Raw genomic sequence first — 15,308 nt, 5'->3', positions numbered from 1 at the left:
CGCGACGGGGGCGGTGCTGCGCGTGCGCGCGGGCGGAGGGCGCGCGTTCCCCGTGGAGGTGCGCGGCGGTGCGTGGCGGGTCCGGGGTCTGCGTTTTGCGCGGGGCTGGGGCACAGAGGCGACCTCAGGAGCGGCGGCGGGCTGGGGCGGGGGGGAGCGGGCATCGGGCGGGGGCAGCTGCACGGCAGCGGGTGCCCCACCCCTGAGCCGCGGCGGCGCTGCCGTCGCGGGGCCTAAGGCTGCCTGCGGGAGGCCTTGCCCTGTCGCCGGGTCGGGTTGCTCCCGGTTGCTCGGCTTTTTCTGGCAGCCGGCTTCAGCCTCTCACGGGCGTCGGGGCAGAGCCGCCCGGAGTGCGGGCAGTCCCCTTCGGCTCCGGGGCGCTGGGCCTCAGTGCTGTGCGCGGCTGCCGTAGTCGTGCGGGGGCCCTGCGGCGCATGGGCTGTCCGGGGCCTCCCTTCTCCCAGGTGCTGGCTCGGCTGCTGGCCCCTCGCAGGTAGCCGTTTGCTGGCGTTGCCGACGCTTTCTGAACAGGGTCTGAAATGTCTACACCCTGAACACGCTTTGGTGCTTAACGAGACGGAGAAACGGTGGCCCCGCAGACGGCTCGAGTGGCATGCAGCAGAGCATATAGCTGTGATAGATGGTTAAAGCAGCTAGCAAACAGCTCAGGCTGTCTGGATGCTGGAGTGCTTGTGTTACATGCACACAGGGCATCGCAGATGGTGCGGCTGGCAGGATCTTGCCTCCGTGCCGGGCAGCACCCTCTGCTCCCCTGGGCCCATGCCCTAGCAGTCCTGCCTGGGGAAGGAGGCAAATCACAGAATCTGCTTTGGTGCTCTTCATGTGTGTCCTTCAGAATTTTTTTCCTGTGCTTCAGATTTCATGTGAGGCTGTGCTGGGAATAGGCTTGTGCGGGTATAAGTAGTCATGCAGCAAAGTTGGTCTGAAATTCCTGTGTCCTGACATGCCTGGCAGTTACTTGTGTGTGTCATGGGGACTCAGGAAGTGTGGGTGCTAGACTGTGCTTTGTTGGTTTTCATCAAAAAACTACTTTGGAGGGCCAGTGAGTAAGGGGAGGCAATTTGGGGAAGAAGGCAGCATGGCAGGTTTCATAGAACCATGAAAGACTTACTTATTGTAGTAAAAGCAGACAAATAGCCTTCTCAGAAGCAGGACATACATATTCATTCATTTGAGCTGTGCTCACTTGTCTCATTTGAGAGTTCTCCAAGCTTACCTAGGTGGTTCTTGTTTGGAAGGAGGGAACCTGATGTAAGGGAAGGTTTTGAATGAGAAGCAAGGCTTATTCCAGCAAAGCTGCAGGTAGCTCTGTGCTGGCTTGTGGCATGAGCGTGTCTTTCGTCTCCAGGTCAGGTTTCTCTTAGCCTGACTTCTGTCTATTAGGCATCCCTTCCTGGTGCAGCTTTATCATGCAGGCTTGGAACCTCAACTGTTCTTTGTCTGTGAACAACTAGCCTAGGTCAGTGGTTTCTGACATTTCTTTAATGGTTGAGCCACAGGTCCCCAGCTTCTCTTCCTTCTTATTTCTGCCCTTCCTGCCACAACTTTTTTCACTGTGGTTCCTGCTATCTGGTTTGTGGTCACACCTTGTTGGCTGAGACCTGGTCACCCAGGTCAGGGCTGGGAACAGAGTCTGGTCATGTGGCTTGCCACTTATTGTCCTGTTCCTGAGACCTTAGTAGTGTTAGAAGCAGTAAAGATCTACTCGAGAGGCGACAGCAGTATTAAGTTACAGGAGCCTAGACATTCTTTGAATTCACCTGTAACTCCAGAAGGCAGAGACAGGGAGGGACCTCACTGGGTTTCACTTCCAGCCCCACAGACCATCCCAGGGCAGAGCTTCTGGGGTTAGGTGCCTGCTTTACGGCTTCTTTCCTTTGGCCTCACACAGGAAGTTGTTTGCTACGTAGCTTAATTTTCTGCTGCTGCAGGGGCAATAATTCCTCCTTATTTTAGTACAGTGCTTCGAATATGAATATATAGACTGGTTTAAGGTGCTTGGATAGATACTAGAGTGATAAGAGACATAAGTACCCTAGAGTTGGGACTTCTGGATACTTAGAATACCCAAAGTTTTCCATTAAAGGTATTCATCTCTATCTTTAATCTGCCTTTCCTGATTGAGATCTGGAAAATTAGGTTAGTGTGTTTTGCTTCAAAATTGATAGCAGATGTACTTGTAATGAGTTTCTCTTGGTAACTTGGATCAATAAGTATCCTGTTTAATAGCTAATCCCTATTCATAAACAGAATTAGAAAAGACTTAATTCCTCTTTTTGAATCCTGGCCTTTCTGGCTGTCATTAATGTAAAAGCAATTACGTCTTGGTAATGAATATCTTGTGTATTTTTAACAGACACGAGCCCTTAATCACATTGTTTCCTTTATGAGGAGATCTGTGAATGGATTGAGGCCCATAGTTCACAGTTGGCTTTTGTAGCTCACCCTGGCAGACGGTCTATAAATAAACCAGTGGCAGAGTAGGGCTTTAGGTATTTGCATTGCACATATTGTCTTGGATTTATTTCCTGCATTTTAATGATGGATGACAGATGCAGTTCAAGCCTTTGTGGTGCCCTGAACATGTCTATTTTAGTCCCTTAGAAGAATAAAGGGGATGTTGGCCCCACTGTTTGACTGTGCAGATCAGGTTACTACTATTAAAGTGAAGAATAGTTTTCCCTGGTTTACTTTGTATGTTTGACAGCAGGCTTTGGATAGTAGGCTTCAGCATTTGCTTTGCAACATCCATTAGGTTTCCCTGGGGCCTGCTTGTGCAGATGAGTTACTAGCAGAAAGAAGAAAAATGGTTGTGGAACTACAGATCTTGGGCATACAGGGAGCAGGTGTCATTTCCAAACTTCCGTGATTAAAAAGGGAAGTAATACCAAATTGGAAGTAACAGCACTGCTCACAAGTATGTGTAGGATGCAGGCAGGGCAGTGAATGGCATCTCAGCTGTTTCTTAGGGCATACAACACTGAAAAGAACATGATCAGAGCCATTGCAGTGGCCTCTTGAGTGCTCAGATGCAGGCTCTTTTAGTCCCCCCATGGCCGTTAGAAACCTCAATGACAAAGTTGGTAGTGCATAAGACCCTTCATGGGAAGGTTGTGAGTTCAAGCCTGCAGTGGGCAGTAGTGTCCTCCCTACTCTAGTCATGAGGTCTGTGGTGACAGGTTGGACTCGATGATCTTTGAGGTCTCTTCCAACCTTAGTGATACAGGATACTGGAAAAGTGTTAACAATGCACATTCATACAGACTGCACATCGGTATTTTAGCTGAAATTAAAGAGATCCTTTTCTTGTCCAAATCTCCTGGTGTTTCTGGGGAGATACTGTCACAATGTAAGTCTGGGTTGGTAGTGAAAGGAGAAGTCCCAGTCTGTGTCTCACCAGCTTACCTTGCACCAGCCTGCAGGTAACAGTGGGATGAGTTGGATCAGGGAATTTATTTAGCTGAAAACTGACTGATTTAGATGAATGTGAGACCCAGCATAGGGAGGGAATGGAAATTTGTGCTGGGGGACACAGGGCTTGGTTATCCTGCATAAGCATAATGTATCTTATGACTGTGTATCATTAGCTTGGTAGGGTAGAAATGCCAAGCCATGAAGAGTGGCAAGACAAACCCCTGGTGAAATGCTGGGGATGTGATGACTTTCACATCCAGCTCTGCATTCTCTTGCATGAGTTGAGGTCCCTGTCTTAGCCTGTTGCCACTTCCTCAGTGTATTCCTGTTCTCTGTGTTTCAAACCTCTCCTTGTTGCTCCTCTCTTGATACCTGTCCAAGGCCTTTCCTTGAGGCTCTTCTACCTTATGAAGAGGTATCTCCAGTAAAAGAGGCAGAAAGGGACCTGGGGGTACTGATTGACAGCTGACTGAACATGAGCCAGCAGTGTGCCCAAGAAGGCCAATGGCATCCTGGCCTGCATCAGAAATAGTGTGGCCAGCAGGAGCAGGGAAGTCATTGTGCCCCTGGACTCAGCACTGGTTAGGCCACACCTTGAGTCCTGTGTCCAGTTCTGGGCCCCTCAATTTAAGAAGGACATTGAGACTCTTGAATGTGTCCAGAGAAGGGCAAGGAGGCTGGGGAGAGGCCTCAAGCACAAGGCCTATGAGGAGAGGCTGAGGGAGCTGGGCTTGTTTAGCCTGGAGAAGAGGAGGCTGAGAGGAGACATTATTGCTCTCTACAACTACCTGAAGGGTGGTTGTAGCCAGGAGGGGGTTGGTCTCTTCTCCCAGGCAAGCAGCACCAGAACAAGAGGACACAGTCTCAAGCAGTGCCAGGGGAGGTTTAGGCTTGAGGTGAGAAGAAAGTTCTTGACAGAGAGAGTTGTTTGCCATTGGAATGTGCTGCCCGGGGAGGTGGTGGAGTCACCATCCCTGGAGGTGTTCAAGAGGGGATTGGACGTGGCACTTGGTGCCATAGTTTAGTTAGTCATGAGGTGTTGCATGCCAGGTTGGACTTGATCTCTCAGGTCTTTTCCAACCTTATTGATTCTGTGATTCTTTTCTTGGTGCTATATGCCCTGAGGTTGGTCAAAGTAAGTATCTAATTGTGTCCTCCTCCTCTGGAAGCTGTCCTTGCTTTGTATCAACTCCCTGAGGTGACCTACTCACATGTTTGCCCACGTTTAAAGGAAATATCTGATGTGGTTCCTTCTGTTAGCTGGGATGAATTTTTCCAGAATGACTCCATTCAAAAACCACTCAAGTGCTCAGTAAGTATGTTGGTTCTTTAATCTCCAGGGAAAACAGTGAAGGTGGCAGCTTTAGTCTAGCACTTGAAAATGGTGGAGTGGGCAAAGAACTTCCAGAGGTTTATAACTACTGAAGAGTTTCTTTGTTGTGCCGTGCTGGAATTTGACATTGGTCTGTTGCATTGAAAGGGTGAGACTGAAGGGCCCTCAAAAAGGGAGTGTTTGCAGCAATCAGTTATTGATGCTCAGACTTACACAGTGAAGGAGAGGTTGGGTCATTTTAGTGAGTTTTTTAACTAACAAACTCCTCTCCCATTCTGAATCTTACTCTGAACTCTGTGGGCTGTGGTAATGTTTAACAGGCATGTGGAGCAGGAGAAGCAAAGCATCTTTATGTGGTTTTAAGAAATGAGTTTCTCTAACTGGGGGACAGAATCTACTTGAATTTAGGGATGGCAGGGGCAGGGTAGGAACAGGCAAAGATGTTTCTGAAGCATGATTCTTTATTGCTTTGGTGCAGCTACGTGTGGCTGATATTATGTCAGTAGTTAACTTTGTGTTGGCCCTTTCATTTTAGGATAGCTTCTGTTTACTGCTTTTGCCTAGCATGAGCAAGTTGGAAATTAATCTTCCTTGAGCAGGAGATTGGACTAGGTGACCTCCAGAAGTCCGTTCCAAGATAATTCCTTGGTCAGGAGTGTACTAGTGGCTGAGTACTAAGCAGCAGTGGTGTTTCACCTGTCTGAGCTGTTGGGTGCATTCCTGCATTGGTTGAGCAATATTGATAGCCAGTTTCTGGGAATTCCTGCAGATTTTCCTGTGCTTGAGGGCTGTGAGGGTACTCTTACCATACACCTCTGAGCACTGCAACCTGATGACCTAGGGGAGGCACCTTCAGGAGCAATTTGGCATCACGTGCTTTCCCTATTCCTGTGCTAAGTGCGGCCTCTCCTGAGCCTTTTTGTGGCCTACTGGTGGGAGGCAACATCAGTGCTGGGGAGGAGAGAGGTGCTGGGTGCTCTGGGGCCAACGGCTGTCATTGCTTTGTAGAGGTTCTTCAACTCTGGCACCAATGTGAAGCATTTGTGTGTGTGTGGTGGTTTGGCCCTGGCTGGGAGCCCATCAAAGCCACTCTATCACTCCCCTCCTTAGATGGGCAGGGGAGAGGGGAAAATATAACAAAAGGCCTGTAATGAGATAGGAGCAATTTTAATCACATGAAGCACAAGGCAAGGGCACGAGTGGAAGCAGAAGCAGAGAGAGATGTTATTCTCTACTTCCCATCAGCAGGTGGTGGTCGGTCACTCCTGGGAAGCCGGGCTCTACGCCTAGAGGTTGCTGTGGAGGACAGGCACCATTGACAAATACCCCACACTTCCTTCTTCCACTTAATGTATATGTCTGAGCTGATACAATATGGCATGGAATACCCCTTTGGTCAGCGTGGGTCAGCAGGCCTGGCTGTGTCCTCTCCCAAGATCTTGCCCACCCCTGAGCGTACTCTTGGGGCAGGGAAATGTTGTAAAAGCACAGCTTGGGTGCTCCTTCAGCAGTAGCCAAAACACTGCTGTGTTATCAACACCCAGCTACAGCACTGCAAAACACAGCATTAGAAAGATGCTCTGAGGAGAATTAGCTCCAGCTCAGCCAAACCCAATATAGTGTGGCAGCTCTCAGTATGACAGAGTGGGCAGCTTCTGTCTGCTTTGCAGTTTAGTTTAGCAATTAGCCACCACACAGCAGGGAAAACAGGGCAGAGGAGATGAAGTTCACAGCTATAAAGGAAGCAAGTTGGAACTGGGTCTGGTTGAGGAGCTCCTGGAGACACCCCCAGGCTATTGACTGCTTGTTTCTAGAGAGTAGCTGGCATGTTACCATAGCTGAAAATGTGGTTGACTCTTTGTGAATCCACTTGCACCCTTGACTGCTGTGCATCATGCCACATATGTTCTTCTCTTCCCTCCACTCTGAACCTCCCTGCTAACTGGATCCCCCTGGTTTACTCAGTTCCTAACAGGATGCTTCATACCGAGTATTCAACCCTACAGAGCTTCTTAGCTTGTGACACATCTTAATGCGCTGAGGAATAATTCTTAGTAAAGAAGTGGGGTCTGAGTCATCTGGAAATGTAAACAGCCCTTCAGCACTTGAGGCTGTTGATGCTTTTGCTGGTAGTTTTGTAACTTCAAACCTTCGCTGCTGCCACAGGGTAGAAACAAACAGTGAAACAAACAGTGACTCCTCCCGGGCCTGAGGAGTGAGTTCAGGGTTTAGACAGTGCCTTAGCACTGTGTCATGTGGCCTTGAGCACATCTAACTGTGGCCTTCCTGACATTGCTGTCCCTCTGACAGGCAGAGGATGAACCTGTGCCTGCCTTGCCATGAGCCAGCAGACCTCTCCTATAGGTCTTACATAGTGGTGAGGATAAGCAGGTCCATCTTCTGCCACCGAGGTTCTTATGATTACCAGGGGAATAGAGACAGTGGTGACAGTGGCAGCTGTTCTCCCCAAGAAGCATCCATCAAAGAACAGAGAGGCAAGCTTGCTACTGCTGCTTATTTGGGTTTTCTAGAGGGATCCAAGGCCTTGGTATGATCCTGGAGAAAGTAGGAGCAGTATTACCCACTGAGATTGAGTTTCATGTGGGAGAACTACACCCAAGGGCAGGATGGGACACATGCTGCGCTCCCTGCCAACGTAGAGTGTGGGCTTACAGCAAGGCAATGTACCTGAATTAGCTTAGAAATCCTAGGAGCATCAAGGCTCAGGTGATTTGACCTTGATTGCCAATGGCCCTGTAAATACAGGGGTTTGTTTTCATTAGAATCACACAGCTAGGTAAAAACACAACCTTCTTGGGAGTCTCATTCCAGAGAGAGGACAGTGCAGGCAAGTTCTGAAGGGAGACAGTGAACTCATCTGGAGATGATCTACCCCACTGAGAAGTGACTTTGTTTAGCAAAGAAATGTACACTTTGGCTATTGGGTGTTCTGTTCCAAACCTACCTACCTGTATGTCAGGTGTAGATGGTTTGACACATACCCTGTGCTCTGCTCAGGGAGTGCTGCTGCAAAATTGCTGTGGTGCATCTTCCCTTGCTGTCAGGTACTGCTTGCTGTGTAGGACAGCCACAAACCCTGAAAGCTGCATACATCCCCAAGTAGGCAAACACCCCAAGGAGAAACAATAGTGAAGATTTAGCCTGGGCTTTACTTGGTTGTGGAAAGAACTGTGGCATCATCTGTGGAAAGGCTTTATGGGTATTGTTTTGTCTCTACAGAAGTTAGGTCAGCTTTATTTTTAAAATACAAGTTAATGAAATGGCTTCCCAGTGTAGAATCCTTGAACACAGGTTGGAAGTGACCTCAAAGATCATCTGGTCCAACCTTTCTTGGGATAAGCACAGTCATAATTTCTCCCCAAACCTCTCTATTCCCATCTGTAAGGATGTTGTTTCCTACTGAAGGGGTTGGGAAAAGCCAATGAAGGATGAAACCAAAGGGCTGTCCACCTCCAATGTCTCAGTGAGGCACTGAAGGAGAGCATGGCTACCTTCACCTCCAGCCTCGTGCTCAGGCGTGCAGCCAAACAAGCATGAGATGGGGATGGAGAAGTTGGTGCATGTGAGTGGGGGAAAAAGTCCCCATAACCCAAAACTCTTAGAAAAAAATAATAAATTACAAATCCAAAACCTGCAGACTTTTGCACAAAGCAATCGTGGTTAATTGCAATTCTGAACCTGTCTATTGCAGCCCACAACAGGCTGCCAAGAAGGGATCTCATGTATCAAACCACCGAGAGTTGGTTTGTGAAGTGTAAGCCAGGACCCTGCCCCAATTCCCCCATCACACACACACATCTCGAATGCTGTAACCACTAATTTTTTGTAGTCCCAGCATGCAAAAAAACAAACAAAAAAGTTGCTTGTATTCAGGCTTCCCCTGTTAAGGGGCACAACTCAAAAAAATAATAATAAAAACAATAGTTATGCTTCTGCCACAAATAAAGTGCAAAAACCAAGCTGTTTTTAGGTACCCACAGTTGTGTAGTGCTACAGTTTGTCCCTAAGCTCATGAGAGCTGGCAAAAGGAGGAAAGAGGTTGGTGTTTCTTCAATGTTACATTTGGAAAGGCAAAAAATGGCACATGTGTTGGTTACAGAGCCAAGGGCTGAGCAAACAGTGTCACTCAGTGGTAGCTGCAGTCAGATGGAAAGTCTAAGCCTGACCTGAGCTGGCTTGAAAGAGAACTGGCTTTAGGTCCATGTTTTCTCCCTTTGAATCTGCTGAGTAGCTACCCAAGTCATTGCTTCCTAACTGATGTCTAGTAATGTGACCTGGGTTCAGATAAGCCTTTGATTGTGTGCCCAAACTAGTCCCCATCATTCTGGCAGAACAGATGTAGTCAGGAAAGAGAGTGTGGTAAACTCGGCGGTTACACTTGTAAGCCAGCTCTGCTGCAGTTGGGGTGGAAGTTTGGTTTGGATTGAGCAAGTACCTCTGTGAAGAACTTTCTCCTCACCTCAAGCCTAAACTTGCCCTGGCATAGTTTGAGGCTCTGTCCTCTTGTTCTGGTGCTGGTTGCCTGGGAGAAGAGACCAACCCCCTCCTGGCTACAACCTTCCTTCAGGTAGTTGTAGAGAGCAATAAGGTTTCCCCTGAGCCTCCTCTTCTCCAGGCTATACAGCCTCAGCTCCCACAGCCTCTCCTCATAGGGCTTGTGCTGGAGACCTCTCCTTGGCCTCGTTGCCCTTCTCTGGACACATTCAAGAGTCTCAATGTCCTTAAATTGAGGGGCCCAGAACTGGACAGTCTTGTTTCTTGTCTGGCAAATTCATTATGATGCCAGTCTGCAGGCTATCTCTGGCTCTTTGCTTGTTTTTATAGGTAGCATTGGTAACTTTTACAAGTAACTGTGGTAGTTTTACTAGTCACTGCAGCCTCCAAACTAGTTCACATACAAGATTCTCAAGCCTGCTTGTTGTTACATGGTTTACAGTGCATGCAGATGGGCTCTTACCACTGTGTTAAGGAGTCTAAAATGCAGTGACACTGAATCCAGCTTTGTAGTTTAGCATCTCAATTCTGTTGTCCCCTGCATTCAGGCAGGGGTTGTTGATCTGCTTTGTAGCACGCTGCAGATGCTGCTACCACTTTGTGTGCTGTGGCTTGCAGTGGTGCTAAGGCTCTAGTGTGTGATTCACATAGGGGAAAGGATGCAAAATGAAGTCTGTTGGTAATTGTCTTGTTTCTTACACAGGGCAGGTTACCAGAATCTAAATGGCTCTCTGGAATAAGCGGTTTGGTTTGTCCTTAGCCAATCTAAGCAGCACAGTGATCCAGCGACACTTCAGGTAATTCTTGAATCTTGCTTTTGCTTTGCTTTTCTTGGGAGAGTTTCTTGATTGAAGGAGATCCTGTTAAGTAGGTCAAGCATAAGATACAGTGTTTCTAGTTGAAAAGAGATAATAGAATAGAAAAATACCTCTCAGTTGTCTGTTTGCACATTGTAAAGTAAGCCCAAGCACAGCAACCTATGCAGGTTTCAGCCAGTTTTGGCTGGGATCTGAACTCTGCATTTTCATGTGTGTAAGGAGGTTTCTGGGCCTTGGAGAGCAATGCAAGGGCCTGCAAGCAGAAGTTGGAAGTGCTTGTGTTTCTCAGCCAAGTGCCAAAAAAAGAAAGGCTACAGCCATCACTTGCTGTTGCAGAACCAACTACATGTTTAACATTATTCCTATAATTTCAGCTATTGAGATCAAAAATAACTGGGAAAATAATTTCCTTGTGCCTTAAAGGTGTCCGTGTGATTGTTTTCCTTTAGGTCCTTCTTCCAGGCTCAAGGCATTTCAAGCTTCCTAAATTTATGGACTCACATATTTTACAATGTCTTGCACAAAACTTAGAGCCCAGTCCCACAGTACACTTGCTGCATGTCTGGGGCACCTGTAGGATATAACTCTTCAAAGGGTCAGGGCTTCAGTTTAAAGTCATTCATATCCATGAATGACTGTCTATTCTCTGTGTCTAGAGAGGGGTTTTAAGAGTGCTCAGGGCTAGGTTGTGTGATAGTTCCAGGAGCTATCTTGAGGAGGTATTGTAAGTCTTGCTGTCTTTCTCTGTAAATGGGCTGCCTGAGAGCATTGGCCAGTAGACACTTAAAGGAGATATATACAAGGACTGGGAGAGAGTGACACTATCCACAGAAGTCAGCAGTGCTACTGCAGGGTGTCAGCAGTCTTAATGGAGAAACCTTTACTTTGTGGAGTGGGTCTGCCTTGGATGTGGTGGGTTTTTCTCCAAGTCTGTTTCAGAAATTAACAAAGGAGAGGAAAGAAAAAGTTCTTCTGCAGTTTACTCTTGTCTAGTGGTACTTGGCCAATCACACTTAGACTTTGTGAACTTGGTCCCACCTAGGTTTCCCCTTGTCCTTCCTGTGACAGCACCAGTGTCCCTTTCCAGCCTTCTCCCTCTGCCTTCTCTGCTGAGCAGCTGGCAGGCAGAGAACAGAGTGTGTTATTCCACAGTTGCTGCTGGGGATGGGACAATGTGGCTTCTTGCAGAGGGACGTGACTTATGAGAGAGAAAAGAGGTGTTCTCTTGGAGTGAAAAGCCAGAGCAGGCCTCTGCTGCAGGAAACTAATCTTGAAAGGCAGCAGTTACACTAATGCAGACTGACCCAGCTGGTCTTCACTTTCTGCATGTAAAAATGCCTGCTCTAACCATGTCCATCCACACCATGTTTGATACACAGAGCATGACTTGCTCTTCTCATAGGCAGCATTGCAAACACAAGTCCTTGTTTTCACAGAGAGGCCTGAGGCCCCCATTGGTCTTTATTTACTGTGCTTGTTTCTGCTCTGCAAAGCAAGGTGAATGTTAGGTTGATTCCATATGTTGTCTATTTGAGTAGTTCAGCTGATGTCTGCAGCTGTCTGGCCAGTATGTTACTGGAAAGCAGTGGTTTAGCAACAGAAAGGATCTTCCTGCTTTTCGGATGGTCTCTGTGTGATGTCCTGTGAAGAGAAGCAGCAGATCCCTTGGTCAGTTAGGTTCTAGTTGGTGGCAGATTGGCGCACACACTGCAGGATTTCAGAGCTCCTGAGAGCAGAATAGGATGAGAGGCCCTCAGAAAGATGACTGAAAAGGAGGTTGGTCAGAAAAGTGCTTACTGCTGGGGACTGTATGCAAGATTGAAAGAGTCTGACTGGAGTCTTAGCTTCCTGCAGGCTGTTTGTAGCAGAAGCAAGCACATTTTTTGGCTTGTAAATCAAAGTTGATTGTAATCCTCTGCAGTGGCTAAAAAGGCCAGTAAATGAAAAACACTCTTCATGCCACCTTTTAGTCGTGTGTCAGAACAGCTGGTCATTTAATGTTAGACATTTAGTGAAGAGTGTGCAAAGCCCAAAGCAGCATTTGGCTGTCAAAGGGCACGTTGAATGCAGTCAGCTCACCACCCGTACGGTATGTATTTATCGCTGGCGCCTTCCGAGTGGTTTGTGGAGTGTCAAGTCCCTGTGCTGGCTTTGCCCTTGCTCTGCAAAGATCATTGAAGAGATCTGTCTCTTGTTCTTGTCTTTTGCTAGTGTCACTGGGGCATGCCAAGCAATACAGAAACTCACCCGCGTGCGAGTGGTGGACAACAGCTCCCTGGGGAACACGCCGTACCACCGGCCTCCAAAATGCATCCACGTCTATAACAAGAGTGGCGTTGGCAAAGTGGGGGATACGATCCTTTTGGCCATCAAAGGAGAAAAGAAGAAGGCTTTGATTGTAGGGCACAAGATGCCCGGCCCCACCATGACGCCTAGATTTGATTCCAACAATGTGGTACTCATAGAGGACAACGGAAATCCAGTAGGGACTAGAATAAAAACACCAATACCTTACATCTTGCGGCGCAGGGAAGGAGAGTTCTCCAAAGTATTGGCCATTGCCCGCAACTTTGTGTGAAAGCCAAGCAAGGTCTCTGGCAATCTCTGTTTATATCCTCTCCTCTGTTTATATCCTTTCCTACAGTAGCTGTTCCTTGGTCCTGGAAGATGGTGTAAAAGTTGAGGTTCATAACAACTTGTTTCCTGTTTCAGAATTAAAAGCAACTAGTTTTAACTCTTGAAATGCCTTTTCTTTTCCATTTCCCCCCACACCCCCCCAAAAGAATGTTGATTAATTTCACAGAACATCTGCAGTCTGTTTGGGAAATGGTCCTTCACCCTTACTGCTCCACTGGTCTGAATAAGGTCTCCAATCATGAAAACATTAAAATCCTTCTTATTTCTTTTATTTATCAATAAGGTTGGAAAAGACCTGAGAGATCATCAAGTCCAACCTGTCACCCAAGACCTCATGACTACTAAACCATGGCACCAAGTGCCACATCCAATCCCCTCTTGAACACCTCCAGGGATGGTGACTCCACCACCTCCCTGGGCAGCACATTCCAATGGCCAATCACTCTTTCTGTGAAGAACTTCTTCCTAACATCCAGCCTAAACCTCCCCTGGTGCAGCTTGAGATTGTGTCCTCTTCCTCTGGTGCTGGTTGCCTGGGAGAAGAGACCAACCCCCACCTAGCTACAACCTCCCTTCAGGTAGTTGGAGAGAGCAATAAGGTCTCCCCTGAGCCTTCTCTTCTCCAGGCTAAACAAGCCCAGCTCCCTCAGCCTCTCCTCATAGGGCTTGTGCTCGAGGCCTCTCCCCAGCCTCATTGCCCTTCTCTGGACACGTTCAAGAGTCTCAATGTCTTGTGTTACACAGCTTATGCTTTTGTTTCCCCCTTTTCCCAGTTCCACATAAACAAGAAACAAAACACAGTCCTTGTCCTAATGACACTGGGATCTAAAAAATGGATTAACGTGTAACAGAGCAGGAGAGATACACAAGGAACTATCAGTGCCTTGGCCATACTCAATAGAAGGATTAGTTTCTGTGTCTTTGCCTAAGAGGAGTCTTCAGGAGGAATGAAAACTGGGAAAGCATGATGGACTACAGCTTCAGTGGTGTGAACAGAGTATACCAGAGAGGGGGAAGCAAAAGTAGGAAGGAAAGGTGAAGAGATCAGGTTTGAGTTGCAGCCTATGCTCTCCACCTGACCACACTCAGGAAATTATATTCTCTGAGTAATCACAGGATCACAGGATGTTAGGGGTTGGAAGGGACCTCCAGAGATCATTGAATCCAACCCCCCTTCCAGAGCAGGACCATAGAATCCAGCACAGGTCACACAGAAATGCATCCAGATGGGTCTTGAAAGTCTTCAGAGAAGACGACTCCACAACCCCTCTGGGCAGCCTGTTCCAGTGCTCTGTCACCCTCACAGTAAACAAGTTGCTCCTCGTGTTGAGACGGAACTTCCTGTGCTGTACTTTATATCCATTGCCCCTTGTCCTGTCCCAGGGTGCAACTGAGCAGAGCCTGTCCCCTCCCTCTTGACCCCAGCCCTCAGATATTGATAGACATTGATCAGATCCCCTCTCAGTCTCCTTCTCTCCAGACTAAACAGCCCCAGGGCTCTCAGCCTCTCAACGCAAGGGTGTTGCTTACTGCTTTTTGTCCTCTGGGGTAATTGTGCTGGGTTCACTGGGGGATGTTCCAGGTGCTCTTTTGGGATGAGTGCTGTTCTACAAGTGGCTTCTTGGCCCTTTGACGATGGTGGTGCTTGCCCTGCAGGGACACTGGTGCCTGGAGCAGGGGGGTGGATCCCTCCCATCCCTCCTCTTTATGCCTTTTAACAGCTGTGTGCTCTTGCTTTAGAAAATGTTCCACACCTGTTGAAAGTTCCCCCAAACCCAGATAAACAAATACTTTACTCTTTTTTTCCCCTAAACAAATCATAAGCCACTTGCCATGTCTCTCATGCCCTTCCTGCAGACAGAAGGAGCTCAGACTTGCTCAGTGTAAATCCTTCTGAGAACAGAAGAACAAGATGGCTTCCTTTCACATAGGGCTGGAGAACATAGTTTCAAATTGCACTTGTTTGGGGTATTTAGTTTCCATGAAAGGCTATGGGCACAGTGGAAGTAGGGTCCATACCAAGCTGGAATACCTTGGTCCCAGCTAGCCTGGTTTATAGCTCATCTGGAGGGCTGCTTCACTGTTGAGGTTTTTGCTTGGCAACAACTGCAGCCTCAAAGTGTCTCCCAGTAGGGTCTGGGGGCCTGCAAACAATTCTTCTTTTTCTTGCCCTGACCATAAGGACTATGAGTCTCATGGGATGTGCAGACCCTGCTGGTTGGATATTAAACATTTCACAGAATATTTCTGGTAACTTCCCAGCATTTTGCTGGGGAAGAGATCATGGGGAGAGGGCACGAGAGGAAGCGGGCAAGACAATGCAACATGCTTGAGACTGAAATGTGAAGCCGTGCTTGCTTTCTAAGGAAATTGATACATGGAACTAAATCCTTAACCTCAGTGCTTAATGAGCAGAGCTGCAGGCAGCTAAGCTAAGCATATTCCATAGTGTCTCCTGCAGTTTTTACGCTTCTTTCCACAATGAGAAATGGCCTCGGCAGAAATTCCTGCCTCATGGTGACAGCTCTCTGCTTGGCAAATTCCAGGCACTGCTTCTAACAGCATCTCTC

The 15,308-nt window shown here is 47.8% G+C and overlaps 1 protein-coding gene across 1 annotated transcript; it reads left to right on the top strand.

The window, feature by feature from the left end:
* The first annotated feature begins 6 nt into the window (after positions 1–6).
* Positions 7–12,835, top strand: MRPL14 (mitochondrial ribosomal protein L14). Its single transcript, XM_068147751.1, has 3 exons — positions 7–68; positions 9,987–10,080; positions 12,313–12,835. The coding sequence occupies exons 2-3, from the start codon at positions 10,007–10,009 to the stop codon at positions 12,677–12,679; spliced, it is 441 nt and encodes a 146-aa protein (XP_068003852.1). The 5' UTR covers positions 7–68; positions 9,987–10,006; the 3' UTR covers positions 12,680–12,835.
* The last annotated feature ends 2,473 nt before the right edge of the window (positions 12,836–15,308 follow it).

The sequence above is a fragment of the Melanerpes formicivorus genome, unplaced genomic scaffold (assembly GCF_026170545.1).
Source record: "Melanerpes formicivorus ecotype bairdi unplaced genomic scaffold, bMelFor1.0.p_v2 SCAF_2, whole genome shotgun sequence".
Classification (NCBI taxonomy): domain Eukaryota; kingdom Metazoa; phylum Chordata; class Aves; order Piciformes; family Picidae; genus Melanerpes; species Melanerpes formicivorus.
Note: the sequence above shows the minus strand (reverse complement) of the source record. Positions and strands in the feature narration are given on the sequence as shown.

Excerpts from the sequence above, each read along its gene's own strand:
- MRPL14 (XM_068147751.1), top strand. The coding sequence starts at position 10,007 with ATGGCTCTCTGGAATAAGCGGTTTGGTTTGTCCTTAGCCAATCTAAGC. Across the intron at positions 10,081-12,312 it reads GTGATCCAGCGACACTTCAG|TGTCACTGGGGCATGCCAAG; the intron begins GTAATTCTTGAA and ends GTCTTTTGCTAG.